The 16,965-nt window shown below is 38.6% G+C and overlaps 1 protein-coding gene across 3 annotated transcripts in view; it reads left to right on the forward strand.

Annotated features, from left to right (window-relative positions):
- The first annotated feature begins 2,942 nt into the window (after nucleotides 1-2,942).
- CUNH4orf45 (chromosome unknown C4orf45 homolog) overlaps nucleotides 2,943-16,965 on the forward strand; it is a 99,505-nt gene continuing 85,482 nt past the window's right edge. Inside the window, exon 1 of one of the 3 annotated variants that reach the window (XM_053901167.1) lies at nucleotides 2,943-3,538. In XM_053901167.1, the coding sequence (XP_053757142.1) occupies nucleotides 3,475-3,538 (64 nt within the window). In that variant the 5' untranslated portion in view covers nucleotides 2,943-3,474. The remainder of the gene's footprint in view (nucleotides 3,539-16,965) is intronic. The other 2 variants (XM_019441127.2, XM_019441126.2) reach the window with 2 other exon arrangements.

Genomic DNA, 16,965 nt, shown 5'->3' on the forward strand with positions numbered 1-16,965 from the left:
TAGATTTCTGCTCAGGTCGTGATCTCATGGTTCATGGGATTGAGCCCCATGTCAGGCTCTGCACTAACAGTGCAGAGCCTGGTAGAAATTCTCTCTCTCTGCCCCCCTCTCTCTGCCTCTCCTCTGCTTGTGCTCTCACTCACTCTCAATAAATAAATAAATAAATAAATACTTAAAAAAAAAGGTTTCTATAGGACTGCTCTGCCTTTGGATATTAAGGAAACCTGTGTTTACTAAACATCTTACTGTAATAATCATTGACCTTACTACATTTTATCATAACTCTCTGTTGATGTGTCCGTTGTCCTCCTATAGAATGTTAACTCATGCTGTTAGAAGTAGGATAGAAAAAGGTCAACAGGCAGATAGTAAAATACACAAGAGACATGACCAGAAGGGTCATAGAAAAGAATGCAAATGACTCTCAAACATATGAAAAGGTGTTCAATCTTGATAATAATGAGAGAAATATAAATTACTATGTTACCGTTACTTATCTGTCATAAATCCAAAAGTCTGACAACATACTCTGTGGGTGAGGATATATGGAATAGGCATTCTCACACATTGCTGTTGGAATACAAATTGGTACAATCATTACGGGGGGACATTTGGCAATATCAAACAAATTTATATATGCTTTTATCCTTTGGTCACACTTCTAAGAATATATCCCAAAGGTGTTCTGCAAAATATATGAGAAGATGTATGTAGAGAGCTATACTCTGTAGCACTTTTTATAACAACAAAATATTGGAAACAGCCCATATAACAATAGAAGACTGGCTGGATAAATTATGGTAAATATATACAATAGAGTATTTTGAGGCTGTCCAAAAATGAGAAATATCTTTACATAATTCCATAAAGTAATTGCCAGATGTGTTCAGTGACAAAAGCAAGGTGGAAAACGTGTTCAGTTGACTACCGTTTTTCTGAGAAAGGGGAGGACAGTATATATTTACTTATAGTTTTTAAAAGTTTTCCTAGGGCACCTGGGAGGCTCAGTTGGTTAAGTGCCCAACTCAATTTCGGCTCAGGTACATGATCTCATGATTCATGAGATTGAGCCACATGTAGGGCTCTGTGCTGACAGCAAGAAGCCTGCTTGGGATTCTCTCTCTCCCTCTCTCCCTGCCCTTCCCCACCTCTTGCTAGCATGCACTTAACCGACTGAGCCACCCAGGTGCCCCCATTTGTAACAGTTTCTAAGATGAAGGGGAAGACTGTATTTCCCTTCATGGGTTAATGGGAGGTCGTCAGCCCAAAGCCAAGATCTCCTTTATTTTCTGCTCATTTTACTAAGGAATTACTTTTCCTCATCTAGCTTCTTCCTTCCTTTCTCTTCCCAGCACCACAAAACCCACGAGCCCAAGGAGCAGGTTCCTATCTTCCACTAGTAGGTTTCCAATACAGACAGCTTGGAAAATGATAGGTCTAAAGACACAGATAGGGAATTTTCTGAGAGAAGCTTTCAGCTAGGGATAGAGAGCCCTGGCTGTAATAACCAGAACTAGGCAACTTAAGAAAAAGTAGAAAACTTCTGAAACTGCAGAGGGCCACTATAGAGGGCACAAAGATGCAGCGCAGGTCAAGATCAAAGAAAATGACACCAAAGAAGATCAGTAGCAAAACAAACACCGACTCTTGTTGCCTACACAAGGGAAAAAGGATCATTTTCTGTTTAGAAGGGTTGAGCGGTTACAATGAGGGGCATTCCTGTATAACATATACGTACACCTATGCTGTCTGGTCCTCACACATCAGGTTCTCTGGAAGTTGGCGGGGGGGTGGGGCAAGATGGTTCTTTGGGACCTACACCTGTGAACAGAAGGAGATAGAAACATGATTGGGCAGAGGGAGAAGTTGAACTGTGATGAGGGCTCAACAAATTTTAGTCCATCACGTAAAAAAAATTGTTTTGTGGCAGACAGCAGTGATTGGCTATTATACTCCCACCTCACTTAGTCACCTGACACAGGCTGCCCAGGAAAGGGCTCAACTCCCAACAGAAGGGGCAGTTGTCTGCAGCTAAAGCAAACCCTGAAGGAGCTGTCAGCCGGAGACTGTCTGCTGACTGCATTTCCTGCAACTAGAAAACAAGCCCTTCCTTGAAGGGGAATCTGGGTGGCACATCTCTCTGCCTACCATGCTACCAAACCTCTTCATAGTTCATAAAGACTCTTTGTACTTTTTAAAAAATTTTTTAAGTTTATTTATTCATTTGGAGAGAGAAAGAGCACAAGCAGGTAAGGGGCAGAGAGAAGGAGAGACAGAATCCCAAGCAGGCTCTATGCCATCAGTGCAGAACCCGATGTGGGACTTGAACTCACAAACTGTGAGATCATGACCTAAGCCAAGATCAGGAGTCAGACACTTAACCAAGTGCACCACCCAAGTGCTCCAAGACTCTTTATATTTTAATTTCTTTTGAAGACAAACAAAAGGTACTACATTTAGTAAAGAACCTCATGTATTTAGTGTTGAATTTGAAATTACCATTAGAATTTCTATTCCACGGATTATCAGGTTGATGGTCAACATTATATTTCTGGGCAGGCTGAAATTAGCTGTTCATTCACTTATTCACCCCACAAACGTTTATTAAGTATCGGTTGCATCGAAGTGTCTGGAAATTGAAAGATGAATAAAGATGCTTTTCCCATGAACTCTTGGGAATTAGATTCTAGTGGGGTGGCAGATAATTAAATAGACAGGACAAATGGTAAGAGTTTAAAAGACAGGTATAAGCAATACGCTATAGAAGTTTAAGGGTCATGAAGGAGAAAATACTCAGCTATGTCTGCAGGCATCCTCCTGGGAGAGGACAGGTGGCTTCTGGCTCTCAGATGACAAGAAATATTTGCATAGGAACATTATAGGAAGAATGAATTGTATGTGTAAAGACTCACAAGAATGAAAGAGCATCATATGTTATGGGAACCGTAAATACACTGATATGACCAAGGCACATATTGTAAGTATCGGAATTGGGGCTGGGAAGATACATAGACATAGATACAGATATCATTGTTCATTCATTAATATAATTTTATATTGTAATTTATCTAGCTAGTGTTTCTGAAATACGTTTAATCATGATTTGTGGTTTTTGCCTATTGTTTTGTTTGCAATAACACCCCTCTGCAGGACATTCTTTGGGAAATATTGAATGAAGTCTTGATTGAGCCTGCCAGGTTATCTGTGACATAAGTCTATTCTAGATCTAGTACCTGAACAGGTCTGTTCTGACTTGATACTGACAGATTTAAAAAATATATTATTAGCTACAGTTTCTGGGAATGTTACAACGGTATCCATCTCTCCTTGGATACTGGAATACAGAACTTTGTTAGAAGGAACACCATATCTCCCTGTTATAAAGAGTCCTTAACAACCACCCAGTTCGTGGCAGAGACAGGAAGAACAGAGACTGCAGAGTCTTTGACTCTTTCTGGGGCTAACACCTGAGCCATGGCGTCTGTATCATTTCGAGACCCAGTATCTTCCACAGTGGGAAAACGGATGATTGTTACAGGTAAAGAGTTTTTGTGTATGCTTTCACAAGGAAATCTACACTTTCTTTATCCCTCACCTCTATGATGCTCAGATATGATACTCACGTAATGGATGGAAGAATGGAATAATCACATATGTTTATTTTATACAATACTGCTACTCTTACGCACACAGTGTGGGCATCAACACCATGCAGCCATCAACAGATCGGCGACATCCCAGTTTTCACTATATCTAAGCTAACTTTCACAAAGGAACATTTTTATATCATAAAGTTTATGTTTCTTTAATGGGAACTACTTTGATGTTAACAAAAAGTATACGTTTGATCAAATTTTAATTATTACTGATTTAACCTTTTTGTGTTTTTAGAAGTTTGACGTATTTGGTTAATAAGCATTTTGGCAAAATGCACATTAAACCCCAGAACAATTGTTGGCTTGCATTTTCCTTCAACTTGCTTTAAATGATTTGAATGGTGTTTCTGTGTGGAATTACAATAACATGTAATTAAATAGAATACTGTATGACTAATTGTGATAAGTCTGCAAGAAATAAACTAAATTTCGTCTTATTTCCTTCATAATTTGAAGTCATGAGCATATTTTATAAGCTTCTCCCCTTGCCTATCTATGAAGTTCCACTTGAATCATGGGAAAGCTGGCCCCACCTATTTGCTGTCCATGTACGATTCCAGTATACATGTATACAAGTATCAGCACTGGAAACCTGTACCCCATGAGAACAAACTTTATCAACTAGAGTACAATGCCTCCTTGCAGTACCTCTTGCCTTTAGACTTAAAGACTCTAGTCATTTCCAAAGTTACTTAGGTGAACATCTTTTCCCCCCATCCCCTTCAGTTAGACTCTCTTGTCACAGTCTGAACTCCTTCCTGGAACCACCCCCCCCCCCACACACACTTCTTAAATTATTTTTAAAAAAATTTGTATGCATCAAAATTTGCTCTTTGTGCTGTAAAGTCTATTGACAAATTCATAAGGCCATGTACCCACCATCAGAGTACCATACAGAATAGTTTGACCCCTCTAACAATCACTTGAACGTCACCTATTCATTTCTTCATTTGCTCTCCCCGAGCTCCTAGCAACCATTGATCTTTTCACTGTGTCTATAGTTTTGCCTTTTCCTGAATGTCATAGAGCTGGAATCCTACAGCATCTAGCCTTGTCAGATTGGCTTCTTTCACTTGCCAATATGCGTTAAGCTTCCCTCATGACTTTTCATGGCTTGATGGTTCATTTCTTTTTAGAAATATTCCATCATGTGGGTATCTCATCATTTACCTATTCATCTATTGAAGGACACCTCGGTTGCTTTCAGTTATTAGCAACTCTGAAAAAAAGTCCCTACAAACATTTGTGTGCTGGCCCAAGTGTGGCTATGCTTTCAAATCAGTCTGGTAAATACCTAGGAATATGATTGCTGAGTCGTATGGTAAGTCTGTGGGTAGCTTTGTAAGAAACTGCCCAACTGTCTTCCCAGGCAGCTGTGTCGTTTGCATTTCCACCAGCAATGGGTGAGCATGCCTGTTGCTGCGGCATCCTTGCTAGCATTTGGTTTTGTTTATTTGTTTTGTTTTGTTTTGTTTTTTACTTTAAGCCATTCTAATAGGTATGTAGTTACATCTCACTGCTGTTTTCATTCAAAATTCCTTAATGACTAATGTTTATGGACTTGTTTGCCATCTGTATATCTTCCTTGGTGAGATGTCTGTTCATGTTGGCCTATTTTGTAATTGGGTGTTTTGTTTTCTTATCGTTGAGTTTTAAAGTTCTGTATATATTTTGGATACAAGTCCTCTATCAGATAAGTGTTTTGCAAATGCACAAATGTCTTCTTCCCAATCTGTGACTTGTCTTTTCATTTGCTTAGCACAGTCTTTTTCATATAGAGGAATTTTGGGGTTTTTTTTAATGTTTATTTTTGAGAGAGAAAGAGAAACAGAGTGTGAATGGTGAAGGTGCAGAGAGAGAGGGAGACACAGAATTCGAAGTAGGCTCCAGGCTCTGAGCTGTCAGCACAGAGCTCCACGCGGGGCTTCAACTCACGAACCACAAGATCATGACCTGAGCTGAAGTCAGACACTAAACTGACTAAGCCACCCAGGCGCCCCCTCATGGATTACACTTCTGATGTTGTATCTAAAAACTCTTCACCAAACCCAAGATCACCTAGATTTTTCTTCTCTTTTTTTTTTTTTTTTTTTTTCTAAAAATGTTACCCTTACGTGTTTTCAGTTAGATCAATGATTTGTTTTGAGGTGATTTTTCTGTTTCTTAAACTTTTCATTGAACATCAGCCAATAAATTTCCTCTTTTCCTTAAGCCAGTTTGGGTTAGGTTTTCTGTCACTTGCAACTGTTTTTCTTCACTGATAACTTAAAATTTCTTCTAATTTATGTCAGTGTATACTTAGTGTCATGTATTTACATAGTTCCAAGTTGTCATCTTTGAGAGATTTCAGTATATTGATATAGAATAATTAACTTCACATTTTCCTGTATTTTATATTTAATTTCCAGATTTTCACTGTTATAATAAAGCTGCATGAATACTTTCGCATAAATTATTTTTCTCTTTCTGTTATTTTCTTGTGGTATATTTACAAAGAATGGAATTAGCAGGTGAGAGATAAAGGAAGACTCCATTATTCTACAAGATGATTCAGTGTGTATTTACTTAGTGTACTTTGGTTACCTAATTTGACCACTCCATCAACTTTTATATTTCTATCAAATTTTAATATTTGTCTTTCAAAATATATTTTTGAAACTAATTTTTTTAAGTTTACATATTTAGAGGGAGAGAGACCACACGCACAAGCAAGGGTGGGGCAGAGAGAGCATCCCAAGCAGCCTTCAGTGTGCTGACAGCACAGAGCCAGACATGGGGTTCCATCTCACAATCCATGAGATCATGACCTGAGCCAAAATTGAGAGTCAGGCACTGAACTGACTGAGCCATCCAGGGGCCCCAAAACTAAATTTTTAGCATAATGCTCTGAAATTAAATTTAACAAATGTAAACTGAATCCCTATTCAATCTTAAAAACTTGTCCAGGAGGGGTGCCTGGCTGGCTTAGTCAGAAAAAGAAGCATTTGGAACTCTTGATCTAAGGGTCATGAGTTTGAGCCCCATGTTGGGCACAGAGATTACTAAAAAAAATTAACAAATAAAATAAATAATTTGGGGCTCCTGGCTGGTTTCGTTTGTGGAGGTTGTGACTCTTGATCTTGGGGTTGTGAGTTCTAGCCCCATGTGGGGTGTGGAGATTGCTTAAAAATAAAATCTTAAAAAAAAAAATAAGTAAATAAAAATAAAAACTTGCCCAGGAACTTTGGAGTTTACAAAAATGAACATGAATAAGATGTTCTTTTTCTTCTAGAAGCTTATAATCTGTTACTATGTTTAAAATATTACAGGTTATGCTGTTATTCTATTTGTATAATGTAAATACCCATCATAGCATAGTGTGGTATTAAAAGGAAACACAAATTTAATTCCAAAGCCTTAAGAAATAATGTAAAAGATGTATAAAAGGAGGAAAATTATATTACACTGCACCCCACAAACTAAACCATACATTTTTTGTTTTTCTTGTTCATTTCTTTTCTTTTTAAATATCATAATTAGCATAAATTACCTCCTACATTATAGGTGGATTTAGAATGTATTTAGTTTGCATTTAATAAAGGGATAGAGAATCTCTTTGAAAAAAATGTCAGTGAGTTCAGCTTTTAAACTTTAAAAAAAGGTTGACATGTAACTGTTAAAAACAAAAGAGGCTCAAAATGGAGTTACTCATGCTAAGCCTCACCTTACCAAACTGAGACTTGGTTCAAACAGCATAGGCTCTCTCAGAAATGGGTCTTACTTACACCAGCCTATGAGGCTAGCCTGATCAGCACTAGTTAGATAATCTGCCTGATAGATGCCTGCAATCCCCTAAAGGAAAGTAACCCTGTAATAACCAATCCGCTTTTTGCCTAGTATAATTTCCTTGTTCTTGCTTCGTGCCTATAAAAGTCTTCTTGTTTTGCACAGTTCCTGGAGCTCCTTTCCATCTGCTAGACTGGTTCCAGACAATTCATGAATCACTGAGCAAAGCCAATAAGATCTTTAACATTTGCTCCATTGAATTTTGTTTTGTAGTAACACATACTCCAGAAAGTACACTAATCCAGTATTCAGCTTGATAACATTTCATGAAGCGAACACTGTGCCTATGTATTTACTTCTTACATCAAGATAGCCAACATTTTCATCACCCTAAAAAGTTGCTTAATGATCTTTCCCAGTCAATCCCCCCAAAGTCAAACAATGTTCTACTTTCAATAATCCATATGTTTTTGATAACTGTGAGTTTAATCTGATAGGGCAAATTAATTACTTATACTTTTAAGACATTTTGTTTGTGGGCTTTTTCTACCATAAAGGATTCACTAGCAGGGGTGCCTGGGTGGCTCAGTCAGTTGAATGTCCGATTCAGCTCGGGTCATGATTCACAGTTCGTGAGTTCGAGCCCCACATCGGGCTCTGTGCTGACAGCTCAGAGCCTGGAGCCTGCTTCCGATTCTGTGTCTCCGGCTTTCTCTGTCCCTCTCCCCCCATGCTCTGTCTCTTTCTCTCAAAAATAAATAAACATTTAAAAACATGTTTAAAAAAAAAAGGATTCATTAGCAATTTGTTAAGTTCTAAGACATAGTGAGGAGATTTGTAAAGGTGTAATTTTTGCATTACAGAGATCTTATATGAAAACTAATATCACAAACAAAATTATGAAGAGATTTTAAAAATATTTTAGAGCATGGTTATATATCTTTAAAACATCTGTTTACAAAATAACAGGTTGCCCGGTTCTAGGTCCTATGAGGTTTTAAAATTTAATTACATTTATTTAAAAATACATTCTTTAAATTGAAGACAACACAAACAAATGGAAAGATAATCCATGCTTGTGGACTGGAAGAACAAATATTGCTAAACTGTCCATATCCAAAGAAAGCTATAGATTTGATACAATCTCTACCAAAATACCAACAGCATTTTTTCATAGAACTAGAACAAATAATCTTAAAATGTGTATGGACACAAAAGACACTGAATAGCCAAAGCAATCTTGAAAATGCAGAACAAAACTGGATGTATCAAAATCCTAGATTTCAAGGTATACTACAAAGCTGTAGCAATCAAAACAGTATGGTACTGGCATAAAAATAGACACATAGATGAATGGAACAGAATAGAGAGCCCAGAACTAAACCCGTGATTATATAGTCAAATCATCTTTGATAAAGGAGGCAATATGGGCAATGGTAAAAGGACAGTCTCTTCAACAAATGGTGTTGGGAAAATTGGATAGGTCCATGCAAAATAAGGAAACTGGGCCACTTTCTTATACCATACACAAAATGGATTAAGGACATGAGACCATAAAAATCATAGAAGAGACACAGGCAATAATCTTTCTGACATCAGACATAGCAACATTTTTCTAGCTATGTCTCCTGAGGCAAAAGAAACAAAAGCAAAAATAAACTGTTGGAACTATATCAAAGTAAAAAACTTCTGCACAGTCAAAGGAAACAATCAACAAAACTAAAAGAAAACCTACTGAGGGTGCCTGGGTGGCTCAGTCATTAAGCATCTGACTTCAAGTCAGGTCATGATCTCATGGTTCATGGGTTCATGAGTTTGAGTCCCACATCGGATGAACATGAGCCCCATTTCAGGAAAACACAAGCCCTGCTTCAGGTGAGCCCTGCTTCTCTCTCTTTCTCTTTCTCTCTCCCCCTCATAGGAATCTCTCTCTCTTTGCCCCTTGCTCACTTGCACCCTCTCTCCTTCTCTCAAAAGAAGAAGAAGAAGAAGAAGAAGAAGAAGAAGAAGAAGAAGAAGAAGAAAAGAAAAGTGTACTGAATCAGAGAAGATATTTGCAAATGACATATCCAAAAAAAAAGGTTAATATCCAAAATACATAAAGAACATATACAACTCAACACCAAAATCGTGATCATCATCATCAACATCATCATCTTCATCATTATTTATTTAAAAGTGGGCAGAAGACATGAACAGACATTTCTCCAAAGAAGATATACAGATGGCCAACAGACACATGAAAAGATGCTCAACATCACTCATATTGAAATGCAAATCAAAAGTACAATGAGCTATCACGTCATATCTTTCAGAATGGCTAAAATCACAAGAAACATAAGAAACAAGAAGTGTTGGTGAGGATGTGGAGAAAAAGGAACCCTTGTGCACTGTTGGTGGGAATGCAAACCAGTGCAGCCATTGTGGAAAATAGTATGGGGGTTCCTCAAAAATTTTAAATGGAACTACCCTATGATCCGGTCATCACGATACAATTTGCTCAAAGAATATGAAAACACTAGTTTAAAATGACATATGTGCCCCTATGTTTATTGCAGCATTATTTACAATAGCCAAATTATGGAAGCAGCCCAATGGCCATCAATAAATGAATGGATAAAGAAGATGTGGTACACACACACACACACACACACACACACACACACACACAGAGCAATATTACTCAGCCATAAAAAAGAATGAAATCTTGCCATTTGCAACATCATAGATGGATCGAGAGAGTATATAATGCTAAGTAAAATAAGTCAGTCAGAGGGGCGCCTGGGTAGCTCAGATCATGATCTCGCGGTCCGTGAGTTCAAACCCCGTGTCGGGCTCTGTGCTGACAGCTCAGAGCCTGGAGCCTGTTTCAGATTCTGTGTCTCCCTCTCTCTGACCCTCCCCTGTTCATGCTCTGTCTCTCCCTGTCTCAAAAATAAATAAAACGTTAAAAAAAATAAGTCAGTCAGAGAAAAATAAATATCATATGATTTCACTCATATGTGGAATTTAAGAAATAAAACAAACAGGAGACAAAGCAAGAATTTCCCTCTTTCTTTCTTTCTTTCTTTCTTTCTTTCTTTCTTTCTTTCTTTTTAATTTTATTCTTTAAATTTATATCCAAATCAGTTAGCATATAGTGCAACAGTGATTTCAGGAGTAGATTCCTTAATGCTCCTTACCCATTTAGCCCATCCCCCCCTCCCATATCCCCTCCAGTAACCAAGAAACAGATTCTTAACTATGGAGAACAAACAGATGGTTACCAGAGGGGAGGTGGGTGGGGGCTGGGTGAAATAGGTGATGGGGATTACGAGTTCATTTATCACAATGAGCACTGAGTAACGTATAGAATTGTTGAATCACTATATCGTGCACCTGAAATAATATTATTAACACTGTGTGTTAACTATACTGGAATTAAAATTTAAAAAAAGAAAAGAAAAGAAATACATTCTTTCATTCAAACTTTTTCATGAATTCCCACTTGGTCCAAATTAAAGAGATAGATGGAATAATTAATATGGGTTATTAAATTAAAAAGGCAGCATAAAAAATGATCTAATTTAACCTATCATTTTTCAGATGGAAATACTGAGGTTCAGAGAGCTAAGCGAGTTGCTTAAGGTCACACAGCCTTGATCAGAAGAATAGAAGTGTTCACTTGCCCCCTATTTATATGGCATATTTATGTGCATTATATCCCGATTACTGACTGAATAAAAAATTGATGTATTTAGTCAGATATCATATACCTACTAGAAAATCTGCTCCTGTAAATCAGGAATATTGTAGAATCCTACCATATAAAGGAATGATCACAGCATGGGAGTTCTGTTAGAAATATATTAGAATTGGAAATACTCTCAAGGAAATGGCCAAAACCCAATATGATGAATGAAACTATAAGTGGTAGAAGTACATAAATGTGTCTGTAATTTTGAAAAGCACTGCTCCATTAGCCTGGGTTTCAGACCCATTTATTCATCTCATTTTTTGCCGTGGGAAACTGTCACACTAATAGTTATGTCTCAAATTCAATTACTTTAAAAATAGAAAATGACTCTTCACACTGAACTGCCACTGGTTTCCTACTTGAAGAGAGAATAAAATTGTCCTACAGCAAATTCACCTGATGCCTCATCACTATAATTCATGAAGCAAATATTTTACATTTTTGAAAACTAATTCATGACAAAAGCTTATACATTTTAATGGTACTGACACATTCGGTTGGCTAATCTGCGTTTTATTCTGTAGACACAATATATGATTTGCCTGAATCGAAATTTATCTCTAAGGGACAGCAGTTCCAAATCAATCCTAACTTGCTGGTCATCTAAATCATCACTGATGTAATTTGTGAGAAAACAAAAACAAAAATAAAAACAAAGAAATCCAAAACATCAGTTACTGCTTTCACTTTGAAAAGCAGGACAAGCTTTGTCTCATATTCTGTTTTTTGTTTGTTTGTTTGTTTGTTTGTTATTTTGGGTTGTTTTGAAGAACAATAAACACTTTTATTATATGAACCCAAATGGGAAGGAGTAGGATTTATTTGCCTTTCTAGGCTTTCATTTAATTTTCCAAAGTTGATCCTTTGTAGGTTACATTAATATCATTAAAAAAATTTTTTTTAATGTGTATTTATTTTTGAGAGAGAGAGACAGAGACAGAGTGTGAGGAGGGGAGGGGCAGAGAGAGAGGGAGACACAGAATCTGAAGCAGGCTCCAGGCTCCTAGTCGTCAGCACAGAGCCTGATGTGGGGCTTGAAATCATGGGCTGCGAGATCATGACCTGAGCCAAAGTCAGACACTTAACTGACTGAGCTACCCAGGCGCCCCATAATATCATTTCTTTAAATCAGGGACGAATGCTCAGGATGAAGCAAGAAAAGTTTTTTGTTGTTGGATCAGGGTTTGAAAAAATGGATGTTTCTGTTAAAGCTTAGCTGATTGTTCACTGTAAGCTGGGCACCATGCTACCTATTAGGAAATGGATCACATGAACCTCTTGCTTCAAGAGGCAAAGACTAGCAAACTGAGGCATCATCGTGGCTTTTTTTCTTAACCTAACTTTAAGGATAATTGTACCTATTTCCAAAGGCTTGTTAGGATGATTTAGTGGAATGAAAGTGGCCTTTATATAACATGAATTCAATTAACTTTTTAAACTTTTTTTTCTTAAGAAGCTATTAAAAAAAAAAGCTATCTTTTTCTTGAGAAGATGAGTAGAGGAGGGAGGGACTGGGGAGAGGACACGAGAATCCCTCTAAAATCTCATTTTGTCTTAAGAAGCCAGCCAAAGTCTGAAGCCATAAGCAGATTTGTAATGGGTATAAAGAGAAATAATTTAAGATTATCTAAGTCGGTGGTTTTAAAACGTTACATATGAATCACCTGGAGAGTCTTGTGAAAATGCAAAGTTCTGGGCTGGGCATTTCTACCCAGCTCTCAGGTGAGGCCCATGCTGCTGGGCCAGGGACCACACTTTGAGTAACACGGATCTAAACTTTTCTGGCTCTACCACTTACTTACTGGTGTACTCTGGACCATGTATTTACCACTCTGTGCCTCAGTGATACCATCTGTAAGAGGGCGATAATAATATCTACTTTGTGGGGTTGCTGAGAGTTTTAAGTGAGTTAATGCACATCGAGTACTTAGAACAGTGCCTAGCATGTGGTAAGCTCCTATATGTGTTACGACTGTCCACGGATACAGATCACTAGCAATGTAACAAAACTGCTTGCTACCGTGCCCAGAAGATGAAGTTATTTATGACACTAATAATTAGAGCTCTCACAAAATATATTTTTTAACCTGCCGACTGTTTGCCTTTTGGATTTTCTTATAGATCTGGTCTAAATCATACTAAAGGAGACGAGTGCCATTAAAAAGAGGTTATGGTGGGGGCGCCTGGGTGGCTCAGTCGGTTAAGCATCCAACTTCAGCTCAGGTCATGATCTCATGGTTTGTGAGGTCGGGCTCTGTGCTGACAGCTCAGAGCCTGGAGCCTGTTTCAGATTCTGTCTCCCTCTCTCTCTGCCCCTCCCCCGTTCACGCTCTGTCTGTCAATAACAAACGTTAAAAAAAATTATATATATAAAAAAAAAGATGTGGTGGTGGAATGGCAAATTTTGGAATACTACATAGAAACCTCATTATTTTATGTAATCTTGGTTGGTGAAAACTATATGTCATTCTGTACAGTCAGAAAGGGTAGAAAGATCTCCTTAGGGTGCACTGGGTGGATCGTCTTTTCCTACAGGCAACCCGCTTTGACTGTGTAGCTGGAGTCCACTTCTCTTTCCTTCCTCCCTCTCCTGCAAGAGGAGGGGTAATGCATGCTGAAATCCGGCAAGGAAGCACTTTACCCTGACACCTGCTGTGTACAATCCTAGTCCATTTCATTCACAGCAAGTGATAAAGGATAAAGTGCCTCACTGTCTTGCTAACCCCAGTTGCCAGCAATTATCTCCGAAAAGGTAGGACCTTTCCAAGCGCCAATTAAAAGGCGCCTTTGACCACAGACATCATCTTTTAGAAAAATACACTCTAGGGGAAACTCTGAGGCAGATAGAAGATGATCCATGCCTTTAAGAATAACAGTACTGAAAGAGACCTTAAATCATTTATTTGGCCAAATTATTTATTTGGGGCAGCCACTTTCTAAAATAAAAGAAATAATTTCTGAAAAACTACACAATTGCAGAATTGAAGGAGAGGGTCCAAGGTCAGGGATGGAGACTCAATTCCCTGGCACTTGAATTTCTCACATCTCAACTAGACACAATTGAGTACATAAAATTTTGAGCAAGTGACTCCAACATAAGGAAGTTTCAAGGACAACTTCTGCCAAAATGGGTTTTCCTGTAGTCTGTTCATCAAAAGGGATCACAAGCGATCATTTAAGGGGAAGAAATGAGCAGACTGATTGCTCCTGTTCTGTATTAAGTGTTGAACTAGTCAGACATTATGAGGAGTCCTACTACTTCATTTCCAAGCAGAGTGTGATCAGGACTGAGTGTCTCTGTCTGTAGAGGACCTGGGACAGCCTCGGGAAATCTTCTGGTGCAGGAAAGGAAGACCCAATTTACTTCTAAGCCTCATTCTTGACAGTCAAATGAATTGCCTTGGGAGTGGAGATTGGGGGACCTGAGGGCAGAGCTAGGAACCCCAAGTGGCCAGAACATCTAGTGTAGTCCCTCCCAAGTGTACTAAACAATGATCAAAACTTACACATGCAAAATTAGGGGAGCGAGGTGGCTACTGAAGGAAAAAGAGACACAGTGTGCCATGAAAAGTGAGTCAAATCCAGTTTCTGGGTTCTTTGTCGTATTCTACCACCAGTAATACTAAGGTATCCCTGAGGGGACTCTGAGCTAACCACAATCCCAAATCTAGGGCACTGATTCTCAAAAGGTAATATGCCTAAGAACCACTTATGGAGACTTTTAAGAATGCAGAATACCCAAACTTCTGAGATTTTTCTGGGGCTCTGCATGTTAAACAAACACACCAAGAGTCCATGATACAGGTGGTCCATGTGACTGGGAAACGCAGTAGGGTCTAGGGTGATAGACCTGTTACGTGTTCTGCTCCTGGAAGCTCGCATATGCTCCAATTCTACTCCTCCGTAAGGTCTAACTTGCCCTTAGTCAGAAGAAGATCAGAAGCTGGCTGATCTTGGCTCACTACCATTGATTTTTACAAGTAATTTAAAAGCCCACAATTAACAAAATAAAAGGATGGGAACATTTGTATAATTTGAATCAGTGTGCCTCATATCATTCTGCAAATGATTATATAAGAACAAAATATGCTTTCCAGCCCAATGAATTATGGCGTGGATGACAGGGTAATCAAGAATCTAAGTATTCAAAACTTATGTAAACAAAGCTATCTAAAGTTAAGGGAAGATTAGTGAATAAAGGCTGATAGCAACTGGGTTACATAAATTCTTTGTTCATAGCAAGGAAATAATACCTCCCACATCTCTTTATTTTAGAGATTTCCAGACTCTTTCAAACTTCAGTCTACAAGCTAAACAGCTATTGCCACCCTCTTGGCACACGATGGAAACAGAACAAAGTAGACAAGCTAGTCGTGTGGGCTAAATAAAGAAGATTTAAAACAACAACAACAACAACAACAACAAATGATTCTACAGTCCTAGGAACGGATGTGGCAAATCTCATTCATTTCCTTTTTTGAGGACTGTGTAGCCACTTAGAATATAGGATCCAGTGCTAACCCACACTCCCCTCCTCCATCACTGCCCCTCACAGTGTGTGCGTGTGCCCATGTGCACACACTGGCTCACACGTGCACCCTTGGACATGTGGAAGTGCCCTGCAGAATGTTGGCTCCTCTTGTCTGCAGGGATTAAACAAAACAAAACAAAACAAGACAAAACAACAACAACAACAACAACAACAAAAACCTATCAATTCTAGGTCTCAGGAATACTTTTTTTCCTCAAACCAGGTGTCTTAGACTCCCTTGAAATGGGCCCCCCAAATAAGTGATTGCTTATCATTGACCTTGGCATATAATCACCCAGAAAATAAAGATTGAAATGAGCTTGCAATAAATCTCCAATACTGTGATAATTCTACCTCTACTTCTGAGGGAGGAGAGGTGCTATGGAAATATTGTCTGTATGTATGGATTGTTGTGTGTAAGGACTATAAAGTAGGAAGTTACTTACATTAGTCTATATATTGGTCAACAACCTCATTAATCATTGCTTCATAAATAATTTCCCATCGCTACTCACGCAGAACACTCTGAGGCACAAATAGCAGCATGGAGAAGCAGCTCATTCACAAATAGCCTCAGCCTTCATGAATTTGGGTTTGAGGATCACAGTCTTTCGGGTCCACAGCATCTTGAAATGGCTTTCTCCAATTGGCAGTCACAATTTTAATGGCTTGAAAGATTACCTTGGAAAATTGTGATATTTATTTGCAACATCCAGATTTGATTTGATTTGATTTGATTTGGTTTTTTTAACGTTTATTTATTTTTGAGACAGAGAGAGACAGAGCATGAACAGGGGAGGAGCAGAGAAAGAGGGAGACACAGAATCTGAAACGGGCTCCAGGCTCTGAGCTGTCAGCACACAGCCTGACGCAGGGCTCAAACTCAGGGACCGTGAGAGCATGACCTGAGCCGAAGTCGGACGCTTAACCGACTGAGCCACCCAGGCGCCCCCAGATTTTATTTTAAATAAGACTGTCTCTTGGGGTACCTGGGTGGCTCAGTCAGTTAAGCGTCTGAGGCTCAGATCATGGTCTCATGATAGTGAGATGGAGCCTGCCTGAGATTCTCTCTCCCTCTCCCTCTGCCCCTCCCCCACTTGCATGAACGCATGCATACACTCGCTCTCTCTTTCTCTCTCTCAAAAAGAAATCAGACTGTCTTAAACATTATCTCCAAATTTGGATGGGAGTTTGTGCAGTCATTTTTGTGTGATGATGTAACAGACAAAAACTGTACAGTAAATGTTTACTTCACCACTGTGAATCACCTAAAATAA

This window comes from Panthera pardus, unplaced genomic scaffold (assembly GCF_024362965.1).
Source record: "Panthera pardus isolate Hobbes unplaced genomic scaffold, ASM2436296v1 HiC_scaffold_13, whole genome shotgun sequence".
In the NCBI taxonomy this organism is placed as follows: domain Eukaryota; kingdom Metazoa; phylum Chordata; class Mammalia; order Carnivora; family Felidae; genus Panthera; species Panthera pardus.